Source organism: Coregonus clupeaformis, chromosome 21 (genome assembly GCF_020615455.1).
Source record: "Coregonus clupeaformis isolate EN_2021a chromosome 21, ASM2061545v1, whole genome shotgun sequence".
NCBI lineage: Eukaryota > Metazoa > Chordata > Actinopteri > Salmoniformes > Salmonidae > Coregonus > Coregonus clupeaformis.
This window is the reverse complement of record NC_059212.1, coordinates 18,176,674-18,204,176: the sequence shown is the minus strand read 5'-3', so window position 1 is coordinate 18,204,176 and position 27,503 is coordinate 18,176,674. Positions and strand designations below refer to the sequence as shown.

Genomic DNA, 27,503 nt, shown 5'->3' with positions numbered 1-27,503 from the left:
GGCGCACAGAGGAGGTGTGGAATGCCGCCCACGTGAGGCTCCAGCGCGCAGTCCACCGTCAGAAGGATCAGGTGGACCGCTACCGCAGTGAGGCTCCCGTGTTCCATCCAGATGATCGCGTCTGGCTCTCCACCAGGAACCTCCCGCTCCGCCTGAGCCCCTGGTTTGTGGGGCCCTTCAAGGTCCTCCGGAGGGTCAATGAGGGTCTATTGTTTAGAGCTCCCCACCAACTACTGGATCTCACCATCCTTTCATGTTTCCTTCCTCAAGCCGGTGGTTCCTTGTCCCCTGGCTGATGCCGTCCCCCGCGACACCCGCCAGGGGACCCCCGCCTATGCTGTTAGGTCCCTCCTGGACTCCTGACGTCGTAGGGGTTGGCTCCAGTACCTGGTGGACTGGGAGGGGTACGGTCCTGAGGAGCGCTCTTGGGTCCCGGTGGCGGACATCCTGGACCACAACATCATCCGGGATTGTCATGCCTACCCCTGCTCCCTCCCTCCGGCGCTCGACGTCGCCGGTGTACTAACCACCGGTCCTGGCAACCCACATTGCGCACACCTGGCAACCATCATTGCACACACCTGCTCCCCATCGTTAAGCACACCTGGACTTCATCACCACCCTGATTACTCTCCCTTCATATAGCGATCAGTAGCCTCAGTCATCAGGCAGTATTGGTTTTTGTTACGTTCAGTACGCTTCTCCTGTTTTGTATTTTCTTCATGTTTATTATTATTATTAAACTCACCTTCTGCACCTGACTCCCTGCGTATACGTTACACATGCACATTTTCTCTAACACTAAACTTACAAATATGTATTTTACAGTTATAAGGAAGGGGAAATCTTATAGTTAGTTGTTTTATAATTTGATCATACTAAATTATATTTAGAAAGCAGACAAGTCCTTTCAAGCCTTATTCATAAAGTTTTGTTGAATAGGAAATACATCATATTAAATATGTTTATCATATTTGTACTGCGTACTTGAGCTTGTGTCCTCAAAACTGACTACACCGCAGCAATTTATAACTAGTTTTACCATAAAGGTGCGATTTTAACCTTTCTTGGAGTATGCAGCATTACTAGTTATTATTTATGGTCCTCTCATGATAAATAATTACTTTTGGGGATTATGTAAATTACATTGTCGATTACATTTTACTGGTTAATGGAAGCCTCTCCAACATAATCCAGGTAGAATCAGGCATTCCCCAGGGCAGCTGTCTAGGTCCCTTACTTTTTTCAATCTTTACTAATGACCTGCCACTTCTCTGAGTAAAGCCTGTGTGTCTATGTGGCGCAGTGGTCTAAGGCACTGCATCGCAGTGCTAGCTGTGCCACTAGAGATCCTGGCTCTGTCGTAGCTGGCCGTGACCGGGAGACCCATGGGGCGGCGCACAATTGGCCCAGCGTCGTCCAGGGTAGGGGAGGGAAGAGCAGTTGGTAGAGCATGGCGTTTGCAACGCCAGGGTTGTGGGTTCGATTCCCACGGGGGGCCAGTATGAAAAAAATAAAAAATAAAAATAATAATTATGCACTCACTAACTGTAAGTCGCTCTGGATAAGAGCGTCTGCTCAATGACTAAAATGTAAATGTAAATGTCTGATGACTCAACACTATACACGTCAGCTACCACACCAAGTGAAATCACTGCAACACTTAACAAAGAGCTGCAGTCAGTTTCAGAATGGGTGGCAAGAAATAAGTTAGTCCTAAATATTTCAAAACTAAAAGCATTGTATTTGGGACAAATCATTCACTACACTCTAAACCTCAACTAAATCTTGTAATGAATAATGTGGAAATTGAGCAAGTTGAGGAGACTAAACTGCTTGGAGTAACCATGGATTGTAAACTGTCATGGTCAAAACATATTGATGCAACAGTAGCTAAGATGGGGAGAGGTCTGTCCAGAGCGCTGCTCTGCCTTCTTATCAACGCTATCAACAAGGCAGGTCCTACAGGCCCTAGTTTTGTCGCAACTGGACTACTGTCCAGTCGTGTGGTCAGGTGCCACAAAGAGGGACTTAGGAAAATTACAATTGGCCCAAAACAGGGCAGCACGGCTGGCCCTTAAATGCACATGGAGAGCTAACATTAATAATATGCATGTCAATCTCTCCTGGCTCAAAATAGAGGAGAGATTAACTTCATCACAACTTTTTGTTGTCAGAAGTATTGACATGTTGAATACACCGAGCTGTCTGTTTAAACTACTAGCACACAGCTCAGACACCCATACCCCACAAGACATGCCACCAGAGGTCTCTTCACAATCCCCAAGTCCAGAACAGACTATGGGAGGCGCACAGTACTACATAGAGCCATGACTACATGGAACTCTATTCCACATCAAGTAACTCATGCAAGCAGCAAAATCAGATTCAAAAACCAGATAAAAATACACTTTATATGAACAGCGTGGACTGTGATGAGACACACACAGGCACAGACACACGCATACACACACACGAGAGCATACGCACTATACACACACATACACATGGATTTTGTGTTGAAGATATGTGGTAGTAGAGTATAGGACCACACTTAATGTGTTGTGAAATGTATTGTAATGTTTTAAAAATTGTATATAACTGCCTTAATTTTGCTGGACCCCAGGAAGAGTCGCTGCTGCCTTGGCAGCAGCTAATGGGGATCCATAATAAAAACAAATACTTCTCAGACCTTCTTCTCCCCTACCAACCCACACGCGCACTCCGTTCCATCACAGCAGGCCACCTTGTCATCCCCAGGGCAAAACTCCAGAGCTTTGGCGGCAGGGCCTTCTCCAGGGTTGCTCCTCCCTCCAACCATCTGTGACTCTAGAGACAGGTTCAATCCTGTTGAGTTTTATGATAATGATGAGTTTTCAAGGCGATACCGCTTCTCCAAGGACTCTGTAATGCAACTGGAAAGAAAGGTTGGACCAACCATTAAGCATGGGAGTGATAAGAACGCGGCTGTACCCCCACTACTTAAGCTCTTGGTGACCCTAAGGTTCTACGCAACTGGATGTTTCCAGATGGTGGATGGGGACGTTTTTGGACTCCACAAGTCAACCGTCTGCAGGATTGTAGTCAGAGTGTCCAGTGCTATTGCCAGTCTGAAGAATCAGTACATAAGGTTCAAGCCTACAGAGGAAACAGCAGCTGGATTTTACAGGAGAGCTAGATTCCCAGGTGTACTAGGGGCAATAGACTGTACACACATTCCTATTCCCAACCCTGGTGGTGAGAATGGAGAACTATTCCGTAATCGGAAAGGTTACTGCTCCATCAACGTGCAGGCTGCCTGTGATGACAAAGGTCAGCTCACCAACATCGTAGCTAGATGGCCAGGATCCACCCAGGACAGCAGATTCTTTGACAATAGTTGTCTGTGTGCAATGCTGGAAAGGGGGGCATATGAAGGCCACCTACTAGGTGACAATGGATATGCCTGTCGTGGGTACCTTATGACCCCTCTTTTAAACCCCCAGACACCTGAAGAGAGATAATACAACACCTCTCATATCCTGGCAAGAGGTCTCATAGAGAGTTTTTGGAGTGTCGAAAAAAAGATTACTGTGCCTAAAGGAGGGGCTCCGCACGAAGATGGACACTACACTGACAATAATTATTGCAGTGGCAGTTCTGTATAACTTTGGCAAGAGACAAGGAGACGAGCTACCTGAGGAGACTGAGGAGGACCTACCTGAGGAGAATGCAGAAGATGGCCAGGTGCAACATGCTGCCAATGCAAATTGGAATGCTGTGAGAACCTTGATTGAGAACCATTTTGCAGCCTAAGGTGTATATAATGTAACATTGGTAACATGTAAAAAGCTATATTATATTTTGATCGACACAAACAATTCCTATTTAGGCTATCTGTATTCAAATGTATTATTTAGACTTTGTTATTCTCAATATCATACAGGGTGGAACTGGAAGCACCAGAACACAAGAGTGGGGACAAGACTGGAGGACACCAAATTGCTTGGGAAAGCATTGTTTTAATAAATAATTGTTTTTAATAAATAATTGCTTAAATAAATAAAAAAGATCAGCATTCTTTACACAGTGGGCATTTGTTTCCATGAAGCAGTTTCTGTTTCTGAATTTGCAGTAGCTCATTTTGTAAATTCAGGACCTCGATCTGCAGTAGATGTTTCTCTCTCACCCGCTCCAAAACATCAATATGAGCTTGGTTTATGTCAGTTCTGGGGCGTTTGCTTGGCCTGTCTGGTGTTTTTGCTGCTGGTGCAAGATCCAGGCACTGCTGTTTCTCCACGGCACAGTGTGTCAACTCAACTAAAGGAAAGAAAATAAAATTAACTAATTATTAGTAGGCTATGTATGTGCCCATTTTGTACAACAATTGAATTGGGGCTTATGATATGCCCAGCCTTGGTACGAATAATGATGTTATGCAACATGATGTAACGGGACTGATAACGGTAACACATTGTAGTGAAGTAGCATTAGCGTTAGTTTTAACGTGCATTATAGTCATTGATATTTACCAGTTATTTATGCTTACTAAATATTGGTGGGTCGAGTTGTCCATCGTCATCATAGGGGTTAAGTAGTGGGGCAAACTGCTGGGGAATCATCTCGCATATCTTCTGGGAGAGAGGATCAATTCCCTTGGACGGAGGCCCCCTCCGGTCTGAAATAGCCCCCGCCTGGCCTCTGCCGCATCATTTTTGTCTTTCACTTAAAAAATGTCCAGCACGCCTTCATCCGATTTGGGTCCCTCTTCTCTTTAATCCGTGTCGATCCATTAAATCTGTCGCATAAAATGGCTCAGGTGTCTTCCTTCTTTTTGACAGTCTTGTTGTCTGTCTTTTTATCCTCCGGTACGTCACTAAATTCCGGCTCCATCAGCTCGGACAATAAGTTTTTTTCATAAGCGGAGAAATGTGAACTTCTTTGACATGCCATGATCAGGTGGCTAGCGGACAAATAATAAATGGCTAAATAACGTTAAGTAATGACAATAAATTATATTTTATTCTAGCTATCTTGGTTTATAAACTAGCTAGCTACAGTAGCTAACGTTAGCTAACTAATGAGTTTTCTGTCTAGTACTGACAAATAACGGATTTTATTTCAAATCAGCCAACCCAAGAGAACCTTTCACGATGGAGTTGCAGTAGTTCTACATTGTTATTATTTTATCAAGGAACAGCAACTTTGTGGCCTCATTTGTCAAGTAGGCTATCTACTTCGTTTCAACTCACGAAATACCTCATATATTGGTGTCACTAATCATAGTTTAAAACCGTTAATCATAGATTTACTGATCCAGATTTAAAATTAAGTGGTGCAACAAATCTCTGCTTAATTATAAACCTAGATTTACAAAACCTAGATTAGCTTGTTGGTGCAACCCATCCTAAATCCATCACCTTCTTTCAGTCCACCCTGAAGCCCCACCTCTTTGACGAGGCCTACCCTTAAGCACCACCACCACCACACAAAGAAATACACAAGACACTCCTCTCTTCACCATACTGAACAGTACCTAACCCAGGTTTGAATCCAAATCCCAACCCTACATCACACTCTTTCCCTTCCTTGAGCCCACCCATCTCTTTATTCATGTTCTTGTTTAGTCTGATGTTTTGACTACTGTTTATTAGTTTGTTTTTGTAAAGTGACTTTGGGTCCTTGAAAAGCCTCAAAGTCCCATGTATTATTACTATTTCATCAAGAATGTAAAGCCAGAATCATACAGGAAGATGATCAATCAGGCACACTTTATTAATAGCCTATTAATATGGAAAACAGATAATTATGAATCTCATAGCAAACTATACAGTTACAATACACTCAAAACATGTCAACATTCAGGCATTATAATCCAATAAAACAGTACAATTCTCCCTCTTAAACTGATAAAGAATGTTATTTTCTCTCCCTACAAATTGCTAATAACACTACAGTGACACCCAGTTAAAAGTGTCCAAACCGCACTGGGTAGTGTGTACTTGTGTGACATGGGATGGAACCATAGACATATACATCATTAGATGGGACTGACATGGATGGTTAACAATGGAGAGGGAACTGAGCAGGCCAATAAGGCACAAATTCAGTCTGTCAGCATCCCGGAATTAAATAGAACACTCACTATTATATTGTATGGTCAACACCTAATTTGGAGACCCTTGAAATAGTGGTTTCTGTTGTGGCCCCATTCAGAGGGACAGTCACTGGAGAGACAAAAAACAGGAAGACTTGTGCTACCATCGAATTGCAACCTTAAGTTTTCAAACATACGCATAAAAGATTTAGTCTTTTAAGTTTCATCGCCATGCAGAAGTAGTTTTGAAACAGAGAGAAAAGGGAAGGGAAGCGCGTTGCAAGAACAAGCTAGTGAATTATTTAGTGCTAAAACCAGGGAAGTGTTTTCAGCCGTGGTGTCACTGCTTTGTAAATGAAAACAGCCTTTTATTGTTGAATAAATAGGAATAAAGCAACACTGTGTCAAGTTGTCAACACATGGTAATACACTCCCTCAACAAGGAATGAACAATCAAATAATACTTTAAATAAACAGATGAGTGTCAATTGCAGTCTACTAACAACATTTTGACAACGTTGAAGTTGCGATGTAAATAACACCCTTTCACCTGCCAGAGCAATCTAAATATTAATCAGTGCAATATTTACCTCAGGTATCAGGCAAACACCTATTGTAGAGCGTTAATGATTTGAACATGCAAGGATCAGTATGACACAGTTTTGCTTTCCACTTCTGAGTGCACGGTAGCTAAACAACGTAAATCAATAAATGTCATGAGATAAATAAGTAATGACCATATAAAAGCACCACCAGCTAATGATAAAGCATCATGAGCTGTGTTCAACCACAGGAATGTTATAGCACATGTAATGTAGATTAACTTGAATAAGTAACACAATGCAAACAAACTATTAACTGACCTTTCATCAATGTTAAGATGTAGTACATATGAGGTCTGTTGTGAGTAATAGCCTAACCCTAATATAATAAGCTGACATGCCTTAGAGACCTATTTGTTTCTGAAATGCATTGCACATCTCCTTACCCTCATTTATTAATGAAATCCGTTAACATTTCAAAGACGTTCCGAGCGCGTCTGTCAGCAGTACAGCATGTTACAGTAGCTGTACTGTAGAAGGCTTATTTATGGCTTATGGCCGGATCTTGTGCGCTTGGACATCTACCAGTAGGCTTAGGTTTGGCCCCTGCTGCTGGTCTCTAGGCATCCTGGGCTGATCCCTGGCCTTGCTGGCTCAGCTGCTGGATGCGGTCGGCCAGCTCCAGACAGTGGAGGACCCTGCGGCGCTCGGCATGGAGCTGGTCACGGGGCACCTGGCCCAGCAGCTTCTGACTGAAGAGCACCAAGTCCTGCATGAAGAGACCCACCGGCTCCCTGGCGACCGGGGGCAGCTGGGTCATGGTGCATGAGTCAAAGCGGAAGTTGATATTCTTTGCTCTGGGCAGGCCAGGACCCTGCTCCTCAATCCACGTGAGAGGCCTGTATTAAAACCATAACAGATGTTACAAAGAGGTTATAGTTAACCCAAAGTTTATACTGGACTACCAGTAAAAAAAAAAAATGTAATAAAGGCAATTATGTTTGGTGCTGGCTGAATAGCTGGGTTTGAAGTGTTGTGAAGGACACATTATCTGATATGATTACTTGAGTAGCAGTTGATTCTAATGTACAGTACAGAGTACATACTTCTGCTCTTTAGTCATGAGTTGAGTGGTCATCTTCATGTACTTGTTCTCCTGGTCTTCCTCCATGCTGGCAGCAGTGACAGACAGCTCTCCAAACAGATCCACCAGCCAGGTGAGCCGGGCGATGCCACTGAAAGCTGGAAACCCAAAGCCTGGCTTCTTAGGACCTCCTATCAGGAGGCACACAGGGAAACTATAGTCAGAAGTAGTTGTAAAGGGACATGTAATCCAATGGCTCATTGTCAATCATCATCTGGTCACATTTAAGACTGGTTAGCACACATTATGCCTTTTGTATTGATTTTGTACTCATCACATTACAGTACATACACTGTTGTGGTGCTGTTATATCACACCATTATGCATAAAATGAACATGAACCATTGAAGTGAATTTCCCAACAGATAGTTATAGTTCATTTGGCGCTTGCTGCCTCCTACAGTCCAACTCCTAACACTGCCCTGACTCAAATTTCAGAGAAACTACTCCATCTTGCTCCTCCACTCACTCTCCACTAAGCTCCTGCTACGATTCTTAGTCAAAAGTCCGCCACTATAAAATATTGTCTGTCATCTGAGGTTGTGTGGAGCGTTTCGAGTTGATAACGATGATTTATTATTCAATCATGGCTGCTTTAGGAGAAGCCCATTCATATGCATTAACTAGCTTGTTCCCCAGCGGGGCTCTGATGAAATTGGACAGAGCTAGTCAGCATCCCAAATGGCACCCCATTCGCTATGTAGTACACTACCAATGACAATAGTGCACTATGTAGGGAATAGGGTGCCATTTGACATGCACTTCTAGACTTCATCAATAACACCCTGCCGTATTTCACACCAGAGACCTGTCTGCCTGCCTCACTCCACAGGCAGGCTCTCTTTCACATCAACCCCAATGGGTGTACTGTGGAGACTGAGAAAACCACATTTTACAAGTCGCTTTGATGGGAGCTATATTATATCAAAAGCTCTGGAATTAAATATTCATTCCGAACCCTGTGACCTCGACGATGTACATCAAATTGATACATGTTATGCAGTTATTTTCTGTAGCAAGTATTTTATTTGAGGTGATGTATCAGTGGTGCTGGGGTCTTTGTGTATGATGGTTTTGTGGATTTGTGCTTTATTCCCTGTTCCAGTCTCGGTCTCTCACCTGTGAAGTGAAGGGATCCTTCCTCCAGCTTTTTCCCTGCTATGTCCTTCTTCAGCTGCTTAAAGTCAGCTGTCAGGAGTTCTATGTGCTCCTCATGCAGGACCACTCCTAGGTACATAGAAGACATAGAACATTAAATACATTAGGTGATCAGTACTAGTTAAGATACATGTCTACTACACCATCAAGTCATCAAGACTTCACCATGTCTTCTCTATACACTTCAAATTGACCAAAATAAATCTCTCCCAATGATTCTGTCCAGCTCACCTTTTTCCTGAGCCAGGTCCCAGAGGTCCACGGCAGTCTTGTGTGTCATGGCCATAGGATATTCCACACAGACATGCTTCCCAGCTTCCAGAAATGTCCTGTGCTCCGTTAGAACATGCAACATAGTATAGGTGAATTTAGTTTGTTTGAGTATCCAAGAAGGGTGTCCAAGAGACCGTGCTTCAACAGAACATCAGTCAAAATGATCAAGAAGATTTTTTAAAAACTGTTCTGTACTAGGGAGATGCACAACTCAAATGTAACTTAATATCCCGAACTGCCCAGTAAGAGCCATTGGTCAATGTTTCAACAACCAGTTCAGAGTTGGGAAAACTTCACAGTGACCGCTCTTAAACTCCTTGTAACTTTCTCAATGAATTCCTTCCAATTAAATTGACAACAAAAGAAGATAATGAGGAATCCTATATGAAAAAGCCACTCTCCAGAACATTTCATGGCTTTTTTTCCTTTATTTTTTGTTTCCTTTACAGTATGAAGGGCAGTACCTGCTGTTCCATTTAGACAGTTAGCCTGGAACCATCTAGCAGTGAAACATGATGGCTATGTTCTCAAAACCCTCATTAACCGGCCTAAAATAACTCTCCATTATTTAACAGCCCGTCTCTGCCTCTCTGTACACTCTGAACATTTAGCAGTGAGAGGGAGAGTAAAAAGCATAATTGAAGAGTGTGTTTACAACAATTATAGTTTCTGAGGTGGAAGTTGGGAGGGTTATATTTGGGTGTTTCAGTGAAACGTAAGTGAGGGAGGCCCCGCTCTCTCGCTTTCCCAGATGTTTAGTTCATTTCATTCCGATCTCCTTTGCATTATTGTAGCCATTTTCTGTAGCCTGTCAACTATGCCTCTGTCTATCCCTGTTCTCTCCTCTCGACACAGGCTATACAAACGCCTCACACCGCGTGGCTGCTGCCTCTCTAACCTGGTGGTCCCTGCACGCACGACCCACGTGGCGTTCCAGGTCTCCGGCAGCCTCTGGAACTGCCGTTCTGCGGCCAACAAGGCAGAGTTAATCTCAGCCTATGCTACCCTCCAGTCCCTCGACTTCTTGGCGCTGACGGAAACATGGATTACCACTGAAAACACTGCTACTCCTACTGCTCTCTCCTCGTCTGACCATGTGTTCTCGCATACCCCGAGAGCATCTGGTCAGCGGGGTGGTGGCACAGGAATCCTCATCTCTCCCAAATGGACATTCTCTATTTTTCCCCTGACCCATCTGTCTATCTCCTCATTTGAATTCCATGCTGTCACAGTCACTAGCCCATTCAAGCTTAACATCCTTGTCATTTATCGCCCTCCAGGTTCCCTTGGAGAGTTCATCAATGAGCTTGATGCCTTGATAAGTTCCTTTCCTGAGGATGGCTCACTCCTCACAGTTCTGGGTGACTAACCTCCCTACGTCTACCTTTGACTCATTTCTCTCTCCACTCCTCTCCTCTTTTGACCTCACCCTCTCACCGTCCCCCCCTACTCACAAGGCAGGCAATACGCTTTACCTCATCTTTACTAGATGCTGTTCTTCTACTAATCTCACTGCAACTCCCCTCCATGTCTCCGACCACTATTTTGTATCCTTTTCTCTCTCGCTCTCCTCCAACACTACTCACTCTGCCCCTACTCAGATGGTAATGCACCGTCGCAACCTTCGCTCTCTCTCTCCCGCTACTCTCTCCTCTTCCATCCTATCATCTCTTCCCTCTGCTCAATCCTTCTCCCTCCAATCTCCTGATTCTGCCTCCTCAACCCTCCTCTCCTCCCTTTCTGCATCCTTTGACTCTCTATGTCCCCTATCCTCCCGGCCGGCTCGGTCCTCCCCTCCTGCTCCGTGGCTTGACGACTCATTGCGAGCTCACAGAACAGGGCTCCGGGCAGCCGAGCGGAAATGGAGGAAAACTAGACTCCCTGCGGACCTGGCATCTTTTCACTCCCTCCTCTCTACATTTTCTTCCTCTGTTTCTGCTGCTAAAGCCACTTTCTACCACTCTAAATTCCAAGCATCTGCCTCTAACCCTAGGAAGCTCTTTGCCACCTTCTCCTCCCTGCTTAATCCTCCTCCCCCTCCCCCCTCCTCCCTTTTGAAAAGAAGGTTGACGACATCCGATCCTCATTTGTTAAGTCAAATGACACTGCTGGTCCTGCTCACACTGCCCTACCCTATGCTTTGACTTCTTTCTCCCCTCTCTCTCCAGATGAAATCTTGCGACTTGTGACGGCCGGCCGCCCAACAAAATGCCCGCTTGACCCTATCCCCTCCTCTCTTCTCCAGACCATCTCCGGTGACCTTCTCCCTTACCTCACCTCGCTCATCAACTCATCCTTGACCGCTGGCTATGTCCCTTCCGTCTTCAAGAGAGCGAGAGTTGCACCCCTTCTCAAAAAACATACACTCGATCCCTACGATGTCAACAACTACAGACCAGTATCCCTTCTTTATTTTCTCTCCAAAACTCTTGAGTGTGCCGTCTTTAGCCAACTCTCTTGCTATCTCTCTCAGAATGACCTTCTTGATCCAAACCAGTCAGGTTTCAAGACTGGCAATTCAACTGAGACTGCTCTTCTCTGTGTCACGGAGGCTCTCCGCACTGCTAAAGCTAACTCTCTCTCCTCTGCTCTTGTCCTTCTAGACCTGTCTGCTGCCTTTGATACTGTGAACCATCAGATCCTCCTCTCCACCCTCTCCAAGTTGGGCATCTCCGGTGCGGCTCACTCTTGGATTGCGTCCTACCTGACCGGTCGCTCCTACCAAGTGGCGTGGCGAGAATCTGTCTCCGCACCACGTGCTCTCACCACTGGTGTCCCCCAGGGCTCAGTTCTAGGCCCTCTCCTATTCTCGCTATACACCAAGTCACTTGGCTCTGTCATATCCTCACATGGCCTCTCCTATCATTGCTACGCAGACGACACACAACTAATCTTCTCCTTTCCCCCTTCTGATAACCAGGTGGCAAATCGCATCTCTGCATGTCTGGCAGACATATCAATGTGGATGACGGATCACCACCTCAAGCTGAACCTCGGCAAGACGGAGCTGCTCTTCCTCCCAGGGAAGGACTGCCCGTTCCATGATCTCGCCATCACGGTTGACAACTCCGTTGTGTCCTCCTCCCAGAGTGCAAAGAGCCTTGGCGTGACCCTGGACAACACCCTGTCGTTCTCCGCTAACATCAAGGCGGTGACCCGATCCTGTAGGTTCATGCTCTACAACATTCGGAGAGTACGACCCTGCCTTACACAGGAAGCGGCACAGGTCCTAATCCAGGCACTTGTCATCTCCCGTCTGGATTACTGCAACTCGCTATTGGCTGGGCTCCCTGCCTGTGCCATTAAACCCCTACAACTCATCCAGAATGCCGCAGCCAGTCTGGTGTTCAACCTTCCCAAGTTCTCTCACGTCACCCCGCTCCTCCGCACACTCCACTGGCTTCCAGTTGAAGCTCGCATCTGCTACAAGACCATGGTGCTTGCCTACGGAGCTGTGAGGGGAACGGCACCTCCGTACCTTCAGGCTCTCATCAGTCCCTACACCCAAACGAGGGCATTGCGTTCATCCACCTCTGGCCTGCTGGCCCCCCTACCTCTGTGGAAGCACAGTTCCCGCTCAGCCCAGTCAAAACTATTCGCTGCTCTGGCACCCCAATGGTGGAACAAGCTCCCTCACGATGCCAGGACAGCGGAGTCACTCACCACCTTCTGGAGACACTTGAAACCCCACCTCTTTAAGGAATACATGGGATAGGATAAAGTAATCCTTCTACCCCCCCCCCTTACCCCACCCCAAAGAATGAAAAATATATATATATATATATTGTAAAGTGGTTATCCCACTGGCTATAAGGTGAATGCACCAATTTGTAAGTCGCTCTGGATAAATGACGTAAATGTAAATGTTTTCACTATAGTTTGCAGTCATAATGAGAGCCATTAGAGAGCTGTAGCCTTGGTCGTGCTCTCCAGGGTTTGAGAGGTGGACATCAAACAGCTACATAGACTTATCAGCTGTGGAACAGGGAGGAGACTGCTCAGGGTAATGTGAATGCCAGAGGAGCCCCCCCAGTCAACATTTGTTGATACAGCTCCCTGACCTCCTCAGATGTACCTGACCGATATACAATGAAGCACCTATGAGGGTCAAGGAAGATATCTTAAACAATTAGCTAAACTGTCATCTTACTGTGTGTCTCAATGTTGTATAATATATAGCTTATGAACTACAACTGTAAGACAGTTTGTCTGAGGCCCTGGTAAATGGGCCAGGCTCAATGAATGGTTAATTAACCTACAGATGGAGCCTCAGTGGACTGAGAAAGAAAAGCAACAGTGTATTGAGGCTTGATAAGTCCAATATAAGTGTTCCAGTGCTGACTCCTAGTGGTGATTTGTAACATGTTGAAACTATAGCTCTGTTGTGTAAGAGCATTTCAGATAGAAACAAAACTGATGAAGGGATAACTAAAGAACTACCACAGAGGACTATCATAGAGACATGGGGTCAGTGAGAGAGAGTTTTACCTGATGTTTTCCTCATGGGCAGCATTTTCAGTGCAGACGAAGGCCACCTTTATGTCATCTCTCCTCAGGGCATCCTCGATAGTGATCTGTTTCACTCCCTGCTGCTCCTCTAGGTTCCTCCTATGGGAAGACAGCACCAGAATCGTATTCAGTAGGGGAAAATTGATTTGAAATCGAGTGAAACACAGACTACATTAACTTGTCAAGAGCACAGTTGAATTTTTCTGTTGTGTAAAGGCTTGCTACAGTGTGCACGACCCAGGCAACAAAGTCATCCACACACCCCAGCTGCTGCCTCTGTGACCGAGTACAGGACAGGTCAGTGAGTATTATCACCATTAAACAAGATCATGTAATATGATTTTATCGCCTGGAGCTTCACTCTACAATATTGAAGTATTACAAAAGTTAAAAGGCACACACTGGAAAATGACAGGCGACTGACCTTGACTTTAGTGCTTATCTATTTCATATTTTCAGTGCAACAAAGTTCATTGCATTGCAAATATTCACTGAGTGTACAAAACATTAAGAACTCCTGTTCTTTCCATGACAGACTGACCAGGTGAATCCAGGTGAAAGCTATGATCCCTTATTGATGTCACTTGTTAAATCCACTTCAATCAGTGTAGATGAAAGGGGAGGAGACAGGTTAAATAAGGATTTTTAAGCATTGAGACATGGATTTTGTATGTGTGCCAATCAGAGGGTGAATGGGCTAGACAAAATATTTAAGTGCCTTTGAACGGGGTATGGTAGTAGGCCGTCATTGTAAATAAGAATTTGTTCTTAACTGACTTGCCTAGTTAAATAAAGGTCAAATAAAATAAATAATAAATAGGTGCCAGGCGCTCTGGTTTATGTCAAGAACTGCAACACTGCTGGGTTTTTCACGCTCAACAGTTTCCTGTGTGTATCAAGAATGGTCCACCACCCAAAGGACATCCAGACAACTTGACACAACTGTGGGAAGCATTGGAGTCAACATGGGCCAGGATCCCTGTGGAACACTTTCGACACCTTGTAGAGTCCATGCCCCGACGAATTGAGGCTGTTCTGTGGGCAAAAGGAGGGGGTGCAACTCAATATTTGGAAGATGCTGTTAATGATTTGTACACTCAGTGTATAAAATAAATAAGCACTGTTAGCTTTTCACTCTGTCAGAACCTAATGGACAACTAGTCAAAGCTCAAACCAAGTTTATTCACCCACTGGGTCAAACAGCTGAAAAGACAAAGACATGTTTCCACCAGCACAAGTATTTATACCCTCCTTTAGGTGGAGGCTCCTCCTTGCACCTCTAAACACAACATCTTTGTTGCTAGACAGGTAGTTAAGTGATGTGTGTAATAAAACTGTTCCTTCTCCCTTCATCTAACCTGACCTGACCTCGGCCCACATTCCTCACTAATCCACAGCTATCCAACCTTATCAGTGACCGCAACCAAGTGATTGTCTTTTCTCTTACTTAGTAACTTTCCAGACCCATACTTCTTATCCAACCTCCATTGACCCCACCATATACAGTTGAAGTTGGAAGTTTACATACACCTTAGCCAAATACATTTAAACTCAGTTTTTCACAATTCCTGACATTTAATAATAGTAAAAATTCCCTGTCTTAGGTCAGTTAGAATCACCACTTTATTTTAAGAATGTGAAATGTCAGAATAGTAGTAGAGAGAATGATTTATTTCATCACATTCCCAGTGGGTCAGAAGTTTACATACACTCAATTAGTATTTGGTAGCATTGCCATTAAATGGTTTATCTTTGGTCAAACATGTCGGGGAGCCTTCCACAAGCTTCCCACAATAAGTTGGGTGAATTTTGGCCCATTCCTCCTGACAGAGCTGGTGTAACTGAGTCAGGTTTGTAGGCCTCCTTGTTCGCACACGCTTTTTCAGTTCTGCCCACAAATGTTCTATAGGATTGTGGTCAGGGCTTTGTGATGGCCACTCCAATACCTTCACTTTGTTGTCCTTAAGCCATAACTTTGGAAGTATGCTTGGGTCATTGTCCATTTGGAAGACCCATTTGCGACCAAGCTTTAACTTCCTGATTGATGTCTTGAGATGTTGCTTCAATATATCCACATAATTTTTCCTTCCTCATGATGCCATCTATTTTGTGAAGTGCACCAGTCCCTCCTGCAGCAAAGTACCCCCACAGCATGATGCTGCCACCCCTGTGCTTCACGGTTGGGATGGTGTTCTTCGGCTTGCAAGCGTCCCCCTTTTTTCTCCAAACATAACGATGGTCATTATGGCCAAACAGTTCTATTTTTGTTTCATCAGACCAGAGGACATTTCTCCAAAAAGTACGATCTTTGTCCCCATGTGCAGTTGCAAACCGTAGTCTGGCTTTTTTATGGCGGTTTTGGAGCAGTGGCTTCTTCCTTGCTGAGCGGCCTTTCAGGTTATGTCGATATAGGACTCGTTTTACTATGGATATAGATACTTTTGTACCTGTTTCCTCCAGCATCTTCACAAGGTCCTTTGCTGTTGTTCTGGGATTGATTTGCACTTTTCGCACCAAAGTACGTTCATCTCTCGGAGACAGAACGCGTATCCTTCCTGAGCGGTATGACGGCTGCGTGGTCCCATGGTGTTTATACTTGCGTACTATTGTTTGTACAGATGAAAGTGGTACCTTCAGGCGTTTGGAAATTGCTCCCAAGGATGAACCAGACAATTTGTTTTCTGAGGTCTTGGCTGATTTCTTTTCATTTTCCCATGATGTCAAGCAAAGAGGCACTGAGTTTGAAGGTAGGCCTTGAAATACATCCACAGGTACACCTCCAATTGACTCAAATTATGTCAATTAGCCTATCAGAAGCTTCTAAAGCCATGACATAATCTTCTGGAATTTTCCAAGCTGTTTAAAGGCACAGTCAACGTAGTGTATGTAAACTTCTGACCCACTGGAATTGTGGTACAGTGAATTATAAGTGAAAAATCTGTCTGTAATCAATTGTTGGAAAAATTACTTGTGTCATGCACAAAGTAGATGTCCTAACCGACTTGCCAAAACTATAGTTTGTTAACAAGAAATTTGTGGAGTGGTTGAAAACGAGGTTTAATGACTCCAACCTAAGTGTATGTAAACTTCCAACTTCAACTGTATATTCCTCATACATGTAATCATTAACTTCTAGTATAGCAAGTATTTCAAACAAGAACCCAACAGTCCCTCCTTTTTTAATTGTAATTCCATACTGTTCTAAAATCAAGGTCGGCCATCTTTCTTTTTTTCAGCGTGCGCTTTTTACTGTTGTTTATTGTAATACTAGTTGTTCCTGCCAAAACCAGCACCTGGACACAGAACTGTGCACAGGGTTTCTATTTCTTTTGTATATTGCAATCTTTTTTTTTTCCCTTTTTACTGTCAACAAACAATGAGATGTCTTGGTGCCTCACCTGGATATGAAGCCTTTGACACTGAGCTTCTCAGCTGCACTGGAAGGCAGAGGGGCTAGCATGTCCCTGATCCTCACAAAGCCTGCCGTCCCGATGCCTACCACTACTGAACCAAACATGTCTGACTGCAGAGAGGAACAGGGAGTTGGGAAGGAAATGGTTAGAAAGAAACCAATGTCTTGCTCGTTTCACTTCTGTAAATTCTGACAGATCCAACATACAGTGCATTCGGAAAGTATTCAGACCCGTTGACATTTTCCACTTTGTTACATTACTGCCTTACTCTAAAATTGATTAAATTAAATGTTTTTCTCAACCTACACACAATACCCCATCATGACAAAGCGAAAAATGTTTTTTTTTTTTTGAAATGTTTGCACATTTATTAAAAATAAAAAAACTGAAATACCTTAAGTATTCAGACCCTTTGCTATGAGACTCGAAATTGAGCTCAGGTGCATCCTGTTTCCATTGATAATCCTTGATAATGTTTTAACAACTTGATTGGAGTCCAGCTGTGGTAAATTCAATTGATTGGACATGATTTGGAAAGGCGCACACCTGTCTATATAAGGTCCCACAGTTGACAGTGCATGTCAGAGCAAAAACCAAGCCATGAGGTCGAAGGAATTGTCCGTAGAGCTCCGAGACAATATTGTGTCAAGGCACAGATCTGGGGAAGGGTACCAAAACATTTCTGCAGCATTGAAGGTCCCAAGAACACAATGGCCTCCATCATTCTTAAATGGAAGAAGTTTGGAACCACTAAGACTCTTCCTAGAGCTAGCCGCCTGGCCAAACTGAGCAATCGGGGTAGAAGGGCCTTGGTCAGGGAGGTGACCAAGAACCCGATGGTCATTCTGACAGAGCTCCAGAGTTCCTTTGTGGAGATGGGAGAACCTTCCAGAAGGACAACCATCTCTGCAGCACTCCACCAATCAGGCCTGTATGGTATAGTGGCCAGACAGAAGCCACTCCTCAGTAAAAAGGCACATGACAGCCCGCTTGGAGTTTGCCAAAAGGCACCTAACTAATCTCAGACCATGAGAAACAAGATTCTCTGGCCTGATGAAACCAAGATTGAACTCTTTGGCCTGAATGCCAAGCATCACGTCTGGAGGAAACCTTGCACCATCCCTATGGTGAAGCTGTGTGGTGGCAGCTGTGGGGATGTTTTTCAGCAGCAGGGACTGGGAGACTAGTCAGGACCAAGGGAAAGATGAACTGAGCAAAGTACAGAGAGATCCTTGATGAAAACCTGCTCCTGAGCGCCCAGGACCTCAGACTGGGGCGATGGTTCACCTTCCAACAGGACAAAGACCCTAAGCACACAGCCAAGACAATGCAGGAGTGGCTTCGGGACAAGTCTCTGAATGTCCTTGAGTGGCCCAGTCAGAGCCCGGACTTGAATCCGATCGAACATCACTGGAGAGACCTGAAAATATCTGTGCAGCAACGCTCCCCATCCAACCTGACAGAGCTTGAGAGGATCTGCAGAGAAGAATGGGAGAAACTCCCCAAATACAGGTGTGCCAAGCTTGTAGCGTCATACCAAAGAAGACTTGAGACTGTAATAGCTGCCAAAGGTGCTTCAACAAAGTACTGAGTAAAGGGTCTGAATACTTATCTAAACGTGATATTTCTAGACCGGTGTGTGCCTTTCCAAATCATGTCCAGTCAATTGAATTTACCACAGGTGGACTCCAATCAAGTTGTAGAAACATCTTTTTTATTTTTTATTTAACCTTTATTTAACCAGGTAAGCCAGTTGAGAACAAGTTCTCATTTACAACTGCGACCTGGCAGGATGATCAATGGAAACAGGATGCACCTGAGCTCAATTTTGAGTCTCATAGAAAAGGGTATGAATACTTATGTAAATAAGGTATCCGTTTTTTATTTTTAATACATTTACAAACATTTCTAAAAACCTGTTTTCGCTTTGTCATTATGGGGTATTGTGTGTAGATCGATGAGGGGAAACCTTTATTTAATCCCTTTTAGAATAAGGCTGTAACGTAACAAAATGTGGAAAAAGTCAAGGGGTCTGAATACTTTCCCGAATGCACTGTATGTCCAGGCCTTATCTTGGGTCTTTATCCAGTGTGCACATTTGATAAAGGCTTCCTTCCTATCAGTCCGAAAATGGTGCAGTGTCATAATGAGTACACTAGCTATCATGGGTGCTAAGCACTGTCATGGGTGGGGTGTAGCTTAGTAAACTCAACGATAGCTATAAACATCTCAATGTATTCATATTACAGGGATATAAACTAGAGCTAGGGTGGAATGCTGATCATTACAAATGCAAATAATAGGAACCCTCGAGGTCTCCATTGCTTTACACAAGTAACTTAACTAGACAATGAAATTACTAGGAAATTCATAATTGACATGAAAATGATAAGTCTATGTTCTGCATGAGATCAATAACAAATAAAGTAACACACGTAAAACAACTTCACGAATTTCCTGGCAACAATGTTGCAATGCAGGTAACAATGCTGTCCTTGTTGAATTAGTTCCGCAATCAGCACTAATTAAAACTGGTTTACATACAAGCTTGATGTCCTTACCTACTATTTTCTGAATTGCCCTCGACGGCCGTTGACGCGGTTTACTTGTTTAAGTAAATAAAATGATTCTGTCGAGCTCTTGTTGCGGTGATATAACTGTGTAACAACTTTCATAACGCTGTTTTTTGCGTGTGACGTATGCATAGAACGTGGAGTCTAATCACGTGATATGGACGTCTCGCCTCCTCTTATGTGGTTGAATTTTGTTGTTTTAAAAACAAATTACGACAAGCTTTGACATTAGGTAATTATTATATTTTCGTTTATTTACATAACGTTTACATGTATTTTAAAATGTATGGATATGTTTCAGCCAATGACTGGTTTCAGCCCAAGCCAGCTTTAGGTTAGATTTAGGTTTAGGCAGCAATATGGCGACTCCCATGGATACAGCATGAATGTCCTCAGTTCAGTCTCTTTTTGACCTGTTGTTGTAGATGACAGTCTGAATGATGTTTTTAGAGTACTGCATTTTCCTCTAAATTTAATTTTGTTGTAAAAGTTTTCGAACGAAATGCCTACACCAGACTACAAGAAAGTTTTGCTTGAATTAATTTCCAAGGCAGTCTGCGCTACAGTGCTGTCCTTGGTTGAGCTTACCCTCAAAGACTGTAATTGCACTTTGAATACCCTAGATGGCGATGTTGCCACAAGAAGCCCAAGCTATACTGAACAAAAATATAAACGTAACATGAAACAATCTCAACGATTCTACCGAGTTGCAGTTCAAATAAGGAAATCAGTCAATTGAAATAAATAAATTAGGCCCTAATCCATGGATTTCACATGACTGGGCAGGGGCGCAGCCATGGGTGGGCCTGGGAGGGCATAGGCCCACCCACTGGGGAGCCAGGCCCAGTCAATCAGAATTCGTTTTTCCCCACAAAGGGCATTATTACAGACAGAAATACTCCTCAGTTTCATCAGTTGTCCGGGTGGCTGTTCTCAGACGATCCTGTAGGTGATCGCCGGTTGTGGAGGTCCTGAGCTGGCGTGCTTACACGTGGTCTGCGGTTGTGAGGCCGGCTGGGCGTACTGTCATATTCTCTAAAACGAATTCTCTAGCAACAGCTCTGGTGGGCAGTCAGCATGCCAATTGCACGCTCCCTCAAAACTTGAGACATCTGTGGCATTGTGTTGTGTGGCAAAACTGCACATTTTAGAGTGGCCTTTTATGGTCCCCAGCACAAGGTGTGCCTGTGTAATGATCATGCTGTTTAATCAGCTTCTTGATATGTCACACCTGTCAGGTGGATGGATTATCTTGGCAAAGGAGAAATGATCACTAACAGGGATGTAAACAAATTTGTGCACAAAATCTGAGAGAAATAAGCTTTTTGTGCATATGTAACATTTCAGCTCATAAAACATGGGACCAACACTTTATATGTTCTGTTTAGATTTTGGTTCAGTATAGATTGACACTAAAATGAATATACTGTAGATGATCATTTTAAGAAATACAGTGCCTATAGAAAGTCTACACCCCCTTGAACTTTCTTTCACATTTTGCTGTCTTAAAATTACATAATGCCCTACCCAAACCTCATTCTTTCATTGTGCAATTATAGGCCTACTGCACTCAGCCACACAGAATGTGACCAGTAAAAGAGGAAATTGTCATTTTAATATCTGACCTACCCTTAAAGTTAGAATCCTTTATTTGCTACATCCATTTTTGGACTTATCAGTTAATGATATGGCTATTGATTATTGAGGAATATAACTTATAAATTCCTCATGAGCTTTAGTTCAACGGTCGTACCCCATCAGAATTCAAAATATAAGCTTGTTTTAGGCATATGATTGTAAACAATGTAAATGTCAACAAACACTGTATAGCCTCAAAACATTGTTAAAACTATAATATTGGATATCATGGATGGTCTGTCCTTGCATCTATAGCTCTGTCTATAAATTTGAGAGTGGTTATATTTCTCCAGGCCCATCCTTCAGCTTTTCACTAAAACACAGGCGGGGTGACCCTTTGTTATTGTTTCAACTAAGGATTTTAGCTTTAAAGGGATAGTTCACCCTAATTACAAAGTGATATATTGGTTTCCTTGCCCTGTAAGCAGTCTATGGAAAAGGTATGACAAAAATCCATGCTTTGATTTAATCTGCGCTTCAGGTCAAAATCATCCTAAAGTATCAACAAAAGTGTATTGTGTAGCTCAATTAAGTTACTTACAGATGATTTGGACATGAAGCACGGAAATGTTAATATAGGTACAATTGACTTGCATTGGATTTATGCTAAAAATGCTTAAAAGCTAGCATTTAAAACAGTGGCCAGGTAAACAAAACCAAAGCATGGACTGCTGTCATAGCTGGTCCATAGACTGCTTACAGGGTAAGGAAACTATCCCTTTAACAAAACAGACTGATATGATAAAGACGACAATAAACAGTAACAGATCCAAGAGAAATATGATTATTTAATGAGTTGGATGATCAAATGTGCAAATTATCTGAATGTGTACTCCTTTTGGCGCAAAGATCCTTATGAAATGTGGGAAGATCCAGTTCTCAGTGAATGGTGGTCTGACCTTTTTGGTAAAAAAAAAGTGTTTTGTGGAATTTGTCAATTTTGGACATTTCATATAGATTAGAACATCTTTATAACATTGTAAACTCAGCAAAAAAAGAAACTTCCCTTTTTCAGGACCCTGTCTTTCAAAGATAATTCGTAAAAATCCTAAATAACTTCACAGATCTTCATTGTAAAGGGTTTAAACACTGTTTCCCATGCTTGTTCAATGAACCATAAACAATTAATGATCATGCACCTGTGGAACAGTCGTTAAGACACTAACAGCTTACAGACGGTAGGCAATTAAGGTCACAGTTATGAAAACTTAGGACACTAAAGAGGCCTTTCTACTGACTCTGAAAAACACCAAAAGAAAGATGCCCAGGGTCCCTGCTCATCTGCGTGAACATGCCTTAGGCATGCTGCAAGGAGGCATGAGGACTGCAGATGTGGCCAGGGCAATGTCCGTATTGTGAGACGCCTAAGACAGCGCTACAGGGAGACAGGACGGACAGCTGATCACACTCGCAGAGGCAGACCACGTGTACCAACACCTGCACAGGATCAGTACATCCGAACATCACACCTGCGGGACAGGTACAGGATGGCAACAACAACTGCCCGAGTTACACCAGGAAAATACAATCCCTCCATCAGTGCTCAGACTGTCTGCAATAGCCTGAGAGAGGCTGGACTGAGGGCTTGTAGGCCTGTTGTAAGGCAGGTCCTCACCAGACATCACCGGCAACAACGTCGCCTATGGGCACAAACCCACCGTCGCTGGACCAGACAGGACTGGCAAAAAGTGCTCTTCACTGACGAGTCGCGGTTTTGTCTCACCATTGGTGATGGTCGGATTTGCGTTTATCGTCGAAGGAATGAGCGTTACACCGAGGCCTGTACTCTGGAGCGGGATCGATTTGGAGGTGGAGGGTCCGTCATGGTCTGGGGCGGTGTGTCACAGCATCATCGGACTGAGCTTGTTGTCATTGCAGGCAATCTCAACGCTGTGCGTTACAGGGAAGACATCCTCCTCCCTCATGTGGTACCCTTCCTGCAGGCTCATCCTGACATGACCCTCCAGCATGACAATGCCACCAGCCATACTGCTCGTTCTGTGCGTGATTTCCTGCAAGACAGGAATGTCAGTGTTCTGCCATAGCTAGCGAAGAGCCCGGATCTCAATCCCATTGAGCACGTCTGGGACCTGTTGGATAGGAGGGTGAGGGCTAGGGCCATTTCCCCCAGAAATGTCCGGGAACTTGCAGGTGCCTTGGTGGAAGAGTGGGGTAACATCTCACAGCAAGAACTGGCAAATCTGGTGCAGTCCATGAGGAGGAGATGCACTGCAGTACTTAATGCAGCTGGTGGCCACACCAGATACTGACTGTTACTTTTGATTTTGATTGTTCACGGACACATTATTCAATTTCTGTTAGTCACATGTCTGTGGCACTTGTTCAGTTTATGTCTCAGTTGTTGAATCTTGTTATGTTCATACAAATATTTACACGTAAGTTTGCTGAAAATAAACGCAGTTGACAGTGAGAAGACGTTTCTTTTTTTGCTGAGTTTATACAGTGGGGAAAAAAAGTATTTAGTCAGCCACCAATTGTGCAAGTTCTCCCACTTAAAAAGATGAGAGAGGCCTGTCATTTTCATCATAGGTACACGTCAACTATGACAGACAAAATGAGGAAAAAAAATCCAGAAAATCACATTGTAGGATTTTTAATGAATTTATTTGCAAATTATGGTGGAAAATAAGTATTTGGTCAATAACAAAAGTTTCTCAATACTTTGTTATATACCCTTTGTTGGCAATGACACAGGTCAAACGTTTTCTGTAAGTCTTCACAAGGTTTTCACACACTGTTCCTGGTATTTTGGCCCATTCCTCCATGCAGATCTCCTCTAGAGCAGTGATGTTTTGGGGCTGTCGCTGGGCAACACGGACTTTCAACTCCCTCCAAAGATTTTCTATGGGGTTGAGATCTGGAGACTCCAGGACCTTGAAATGCTTCTTACGAAGCCACTCCTTCGTTGCCCGGGCGGTGTGTTTGGGATCATTGTCATGCTGAAAGACCCAGCCACGTTTCATCTTCAATGCCCTTGCTGATGGAAGGAGGTTTTCACTCAAAATCTCACGATACATGGCCCCATTCATTCTTTCCTTTACACGGATCAGTCGTCCTGGTCCCTTTGCAGAAAAACAGCCCCAAAGTATGATGTTTTCACTCCCATGCTTCACAGTAGGTATGGTGTTCTTTGGATGCAACTCAGCATTCTTTGTCCTCCAAACACGACGAGTTGAGTTTTTACCAAAAAGTTATATTTTGGTTTCATCTGACCATATGACATTCTCCCAATCCTCTTCTGGATGCACTCTAGCAAACTTCAGACGGGCCTGGACATGTACTGGCTTAAGCAGGGGGACACGTCTAGCACTGCAGGATTTGAGTCCCTGGCGGCGTAGTGTGTTACTGATGGTAGGCTTTGTTACTTTGGTCCCAGCTCTCTGCAGGTCATTCACTAGGTCCCCCGTGTGGTTCTGGGATTTTTGCTCACCGTTCTTGTGATCATTTTGACCCCACGGGGTGAGATCTTGCGTGGAGCCCCAGATCGAGGGAGATTATCAGTGGTCTTGTATGTCTTCCATTTCCTAATAATTGCTCCCACAGTTGATTTCTTCAAACCAAGCTGCTTACCTATTGCAGATTCAGTCTTCCCAGCCTGGTGCAGGTCTATTTTGTTTCTGGTGTCCTTTGACAGCTCTTTGGTCTTGGCCATAGTGGAGTTTGGAGTGTGACTGTTTGAGGTTGTGGACAGGTGTCTTTTATACTGATAACAAGTTCAAACAGGTGCCATTAATACAGGTAACGAGTGGAGGACAGAGGAGCCTCTTAAAGAAGAAGTTACAGGTCTGTGAGAGCCAGAAATCTTGCTTGTTTGTAGGTGACCAAATACTTATTTTCCACCATAATTTGCAAATAAATTCATTAAAAATCCTACAATGTGATTTTCTGGATTTTCTTTTCTCAATTTGTCTGTCATAGTTGACGTGTACCTATGATGAAAATTACAGGCCTCTCTCATCTTTTTAAGTGGGAGAACTTGCACAATTGGTGGCTGACTAAATACTTTTTTTCCCCACTGTATCTGTCATTGAACAGTCCACTCACCAGGGTCTTCTTGTCACTGGTACTGTGAGTGTGCTACTCTAAGCAACAGTCATGAGGGTCTCCACAAGCAAACTCCAGCAGATGGCCATCTACACCACCTTGTTGACTGGTGCTGGCTGCGGCACGATGTACTACCTTCTGCAAAGTAAGTATCACTCAGTGTAGGTGTTGCCATGGATCATTCATTGTTCTTTAATTTTAGGGAGTGAATGTAAGAAAGTGAATGAAAGCAAAATGTCCTCATGTAAGTATTTCTGTCTGCCACTCTTTGTTTTCTTTGCTAGAGAACTTCTCGCGGTCGGACTACCACCGTCTAGCCCTGGAGCAGCTGAAAGCCAACCAGACAGCCATGGACAGTCTGGGAGCACCACCCCTGAAGGTCCACAACATCCACCTGTCTGACCGACACAACCGGGTGGAACCTTACACAGCTGAGGTAGCTCTCTGAGGGTCATTCCACCTGTATGGGAACAAACTAGGAGCATCACCAGCATTACCATCATCCATCACCGTTTGCTAGATATTCATAATACTTTATATGTTTCAGATCAAAATCCCAGTGACAGGATCTAAAGATGGTGGCTACCTCTACACATCCTCAGTAAGAGACCCCCAAACACTTAGGTAGGTACTCTTAATCAATATTATTCTATAGAAATACACTCTTAGAGGAAATTGATTGATCCATAGAATGAAAACAAGTACTGTATGTACTGACCTTCAAAGTACATAAAGGCTGTTCGACCCCATGCAATTGAATGCTGTTGTTCATCATACAGTACCCTTCTCTCTCTTTCCCTGGCGGCGCTAGGTGGAATTTAACGCAGGCAGTGCTGCAGCTTAGAGAGGGTCAGCGTATTGACCTTCTCACCTTCACACCATCAACACCACCGCCAAATAAGACAGAGGGACTTGAGACAGGCAACTGGTCCTCCTGATCTGCTCACCAGTCACCAAAACTACAGTGTGATGAAGATAGAACTGCTGCAATTGTCCCCCTGTCATCATGCATGGTGTCGCCATAGCTTTATCAATTGAAGTGTAGATAGTCATATTTGAAAAAAGCACCAGAGTGCAGTGCACACCATTGGATACTTATTTAGACAAAGGGCATACACAAGCTGCCTCTTGGTTTGGAATCACCATAGTAATGTCGATGATTTGACCAATGTTTATTGATGCTACTTTGTACATGACATTTACATACAGGGTATATACTGTATAAGAAACAGGAAAAAAGTGTTATGTCCATTAAATGTCATGCATATTTCTTATAAACAGTGCTGTCCTGAGCAAAATGTGAATCCTACTTAGGAGAATGAAAGGACAATGACAGCGCAGCAATTGTTCTACACATTCCTAGTATAATACAATGCATCTTATGAACATTTCTCCAAATGAACCATGTAATTGCCAGTGTTGGGGATGCTACTCTGAAAATATTTTGCCAGTTACCAATTACTTCACACTGGAAGAAGTTAAGCTACATTAAGCTACCTTTAAGAAAAATATAGTTTACTTAACTAAAGTTACTTTGAAAAAGTAGTTCACTACATTCAAACTACTTTGTGAATAATTATAATTAAATCTGAAATGTCATAGAATACAAATTGCAAGAACTTATCACTCTGTACTAAGATGTTAACAGAATGTGTAATTTATCCTATTAAACACAAAAAACTGTTTCAAGTGAGAATTAGTCAGGTCTGGTGACAAAAAAAGAAAGGACATTTTTGCCTACTTCATCCATATTTTCTTTTGGCAAAAAGAAAGTAGTGTTTCGTTCTAATTTAACTACATTTAGTTCAGCACACCCCAACACTGGTAATTGCTTAGTCCAAAGCCATCATATCTTAATATTCGGCACTTGAGAAACATTAGGCAATGGTTCCAGTTGTACTGTACAGTATCTGAACAACCAGAAATGTTGTCTCCCAACTCTCAAAAGGAGGTATTGTTCTATGTTTTCAGATTGATTTATTAGGACGTGACATTTTACAGTGAAAAGGAGATCTGTAAAACGTGTAAACTAAAGGTGGAAATAAACAAAATGAAATAACAGTCATGGCTTTATACAAGTTATGATAGCAAAATAAATTGTACTTGTGAATT

The 27,503-nt window shown here is 43.5% G+C and overlaps 2 protein-coding genes across 3 annotated transcripts; one reads left to right on the top strand and one right to left on the bottom strand.

Moving 5' to 3' along the window:
* Window positions 1–5,731: 5,731 nt before the first annotated feature.
* Window positions 5,732–19,786, bottom strand: blvra (biliverdin reductase A). 2 transcript variants are annotated; one of them, XM_041842161.1, is made up of 7 exons: window positions 19,677–19,786; window positions 17,101–17,225; window positions 13,682–13,801; window positions 9,152–9,249; window positions 8,882–8,989; window positions 7,725–7,893; window positions 5,732–7,517 (listed from the first exon to the last, which is right to left on the bottom strand). In XM_041842161.1, exons 2-7 carry the CDS (start codon window positions 17,217–17,219, stop codon window positions 7,238–7,240), a joined length of 894 nt encoding a protein of 297 aa, XP_041698095.1. In that variant the 5' UTR covers window positions 17,220–17,225; window positions 19,677–19,786; the 3' UTR covers window positions 5,732–7,237. The 2 variants fall into 2 exon arrangements, with proteins under 2 accessions (XP_041698095.1, XP_041698096.1); XM_041842162.1 differs by having other exon boundaries at window positions 19,681–19,786.
* A 34-nt stretch (window positions 19,787–19,820) lies between these two features.
* Window positions 19,821–27,452, top strand: LOC121535275 (cytochrome c oxidase assembly factor 1 homolog). Its single transcript, XM_041842163.1, has 5 exons — window positions 19,821–19,920; window positions 25,383–25,536; window positions 25,676–25,827; window positions 25,939–26,015; window positions 26,203–27,452. The coding sequence occupies exons 2-5, from the start codon at window positions 25,443–25,445 to the stop codon at window positions 26,327–26,329; spliced, it is 450 nt and encodes a 149-aa protein (XP_041698097.1). The 5' UTR covers window positions 19,821–19,920; window positions 25,383–25,442; the 3' UTR covers window positions 26,330–27,452.
* The last annotated feature ends 51 nt before the right edge of the window (window positions 27,453–27,503 follow it).

Coding starts and splice junctions, on each gene's coding strand:
- blvra (XM_041842161.1), bottom strand. CDS start 17,219: ATGTTTGGTTCAGTAGTGGTAGGCATCGGGACGGCAGGCTTTGTGAGG. Junction 13,802..17,100: donor GTCAAAGGCTTCATATCCAG/GTGAGGCACCAA, acceptor GTCTTCCCATAG/GAGGAACCTAGAGGAGCAGC. Junction 8,990..9,151: donor GGACCTGGCTCAGGAAAAAG/GTGAGCTGGACA, acceptor CTATGTACCTAG/GAGTGGTCCTGCATGAGGAG.
- LOC121535275 (XM_041842163.1), top strand. CDS start 25,443: ATGAGGGTCTCCACAAGCAAACTCCAGCAGATGGCCATCTACACCACC. Junction 25,537..25,675: donor GATGTACTACCTTCTGCAAA/GTAAGTATCACT, acceptor TTTCTTTGCTAG/AGAACTTCTCGCGGTCGGAC. Junction 26,016..26,202: donor AGAGACCCCCAAACACTTAG/GTAGGTACTCTT, acceptor TGGCGGCGCTAG/GTGGAATTTAACGCAGGCAG.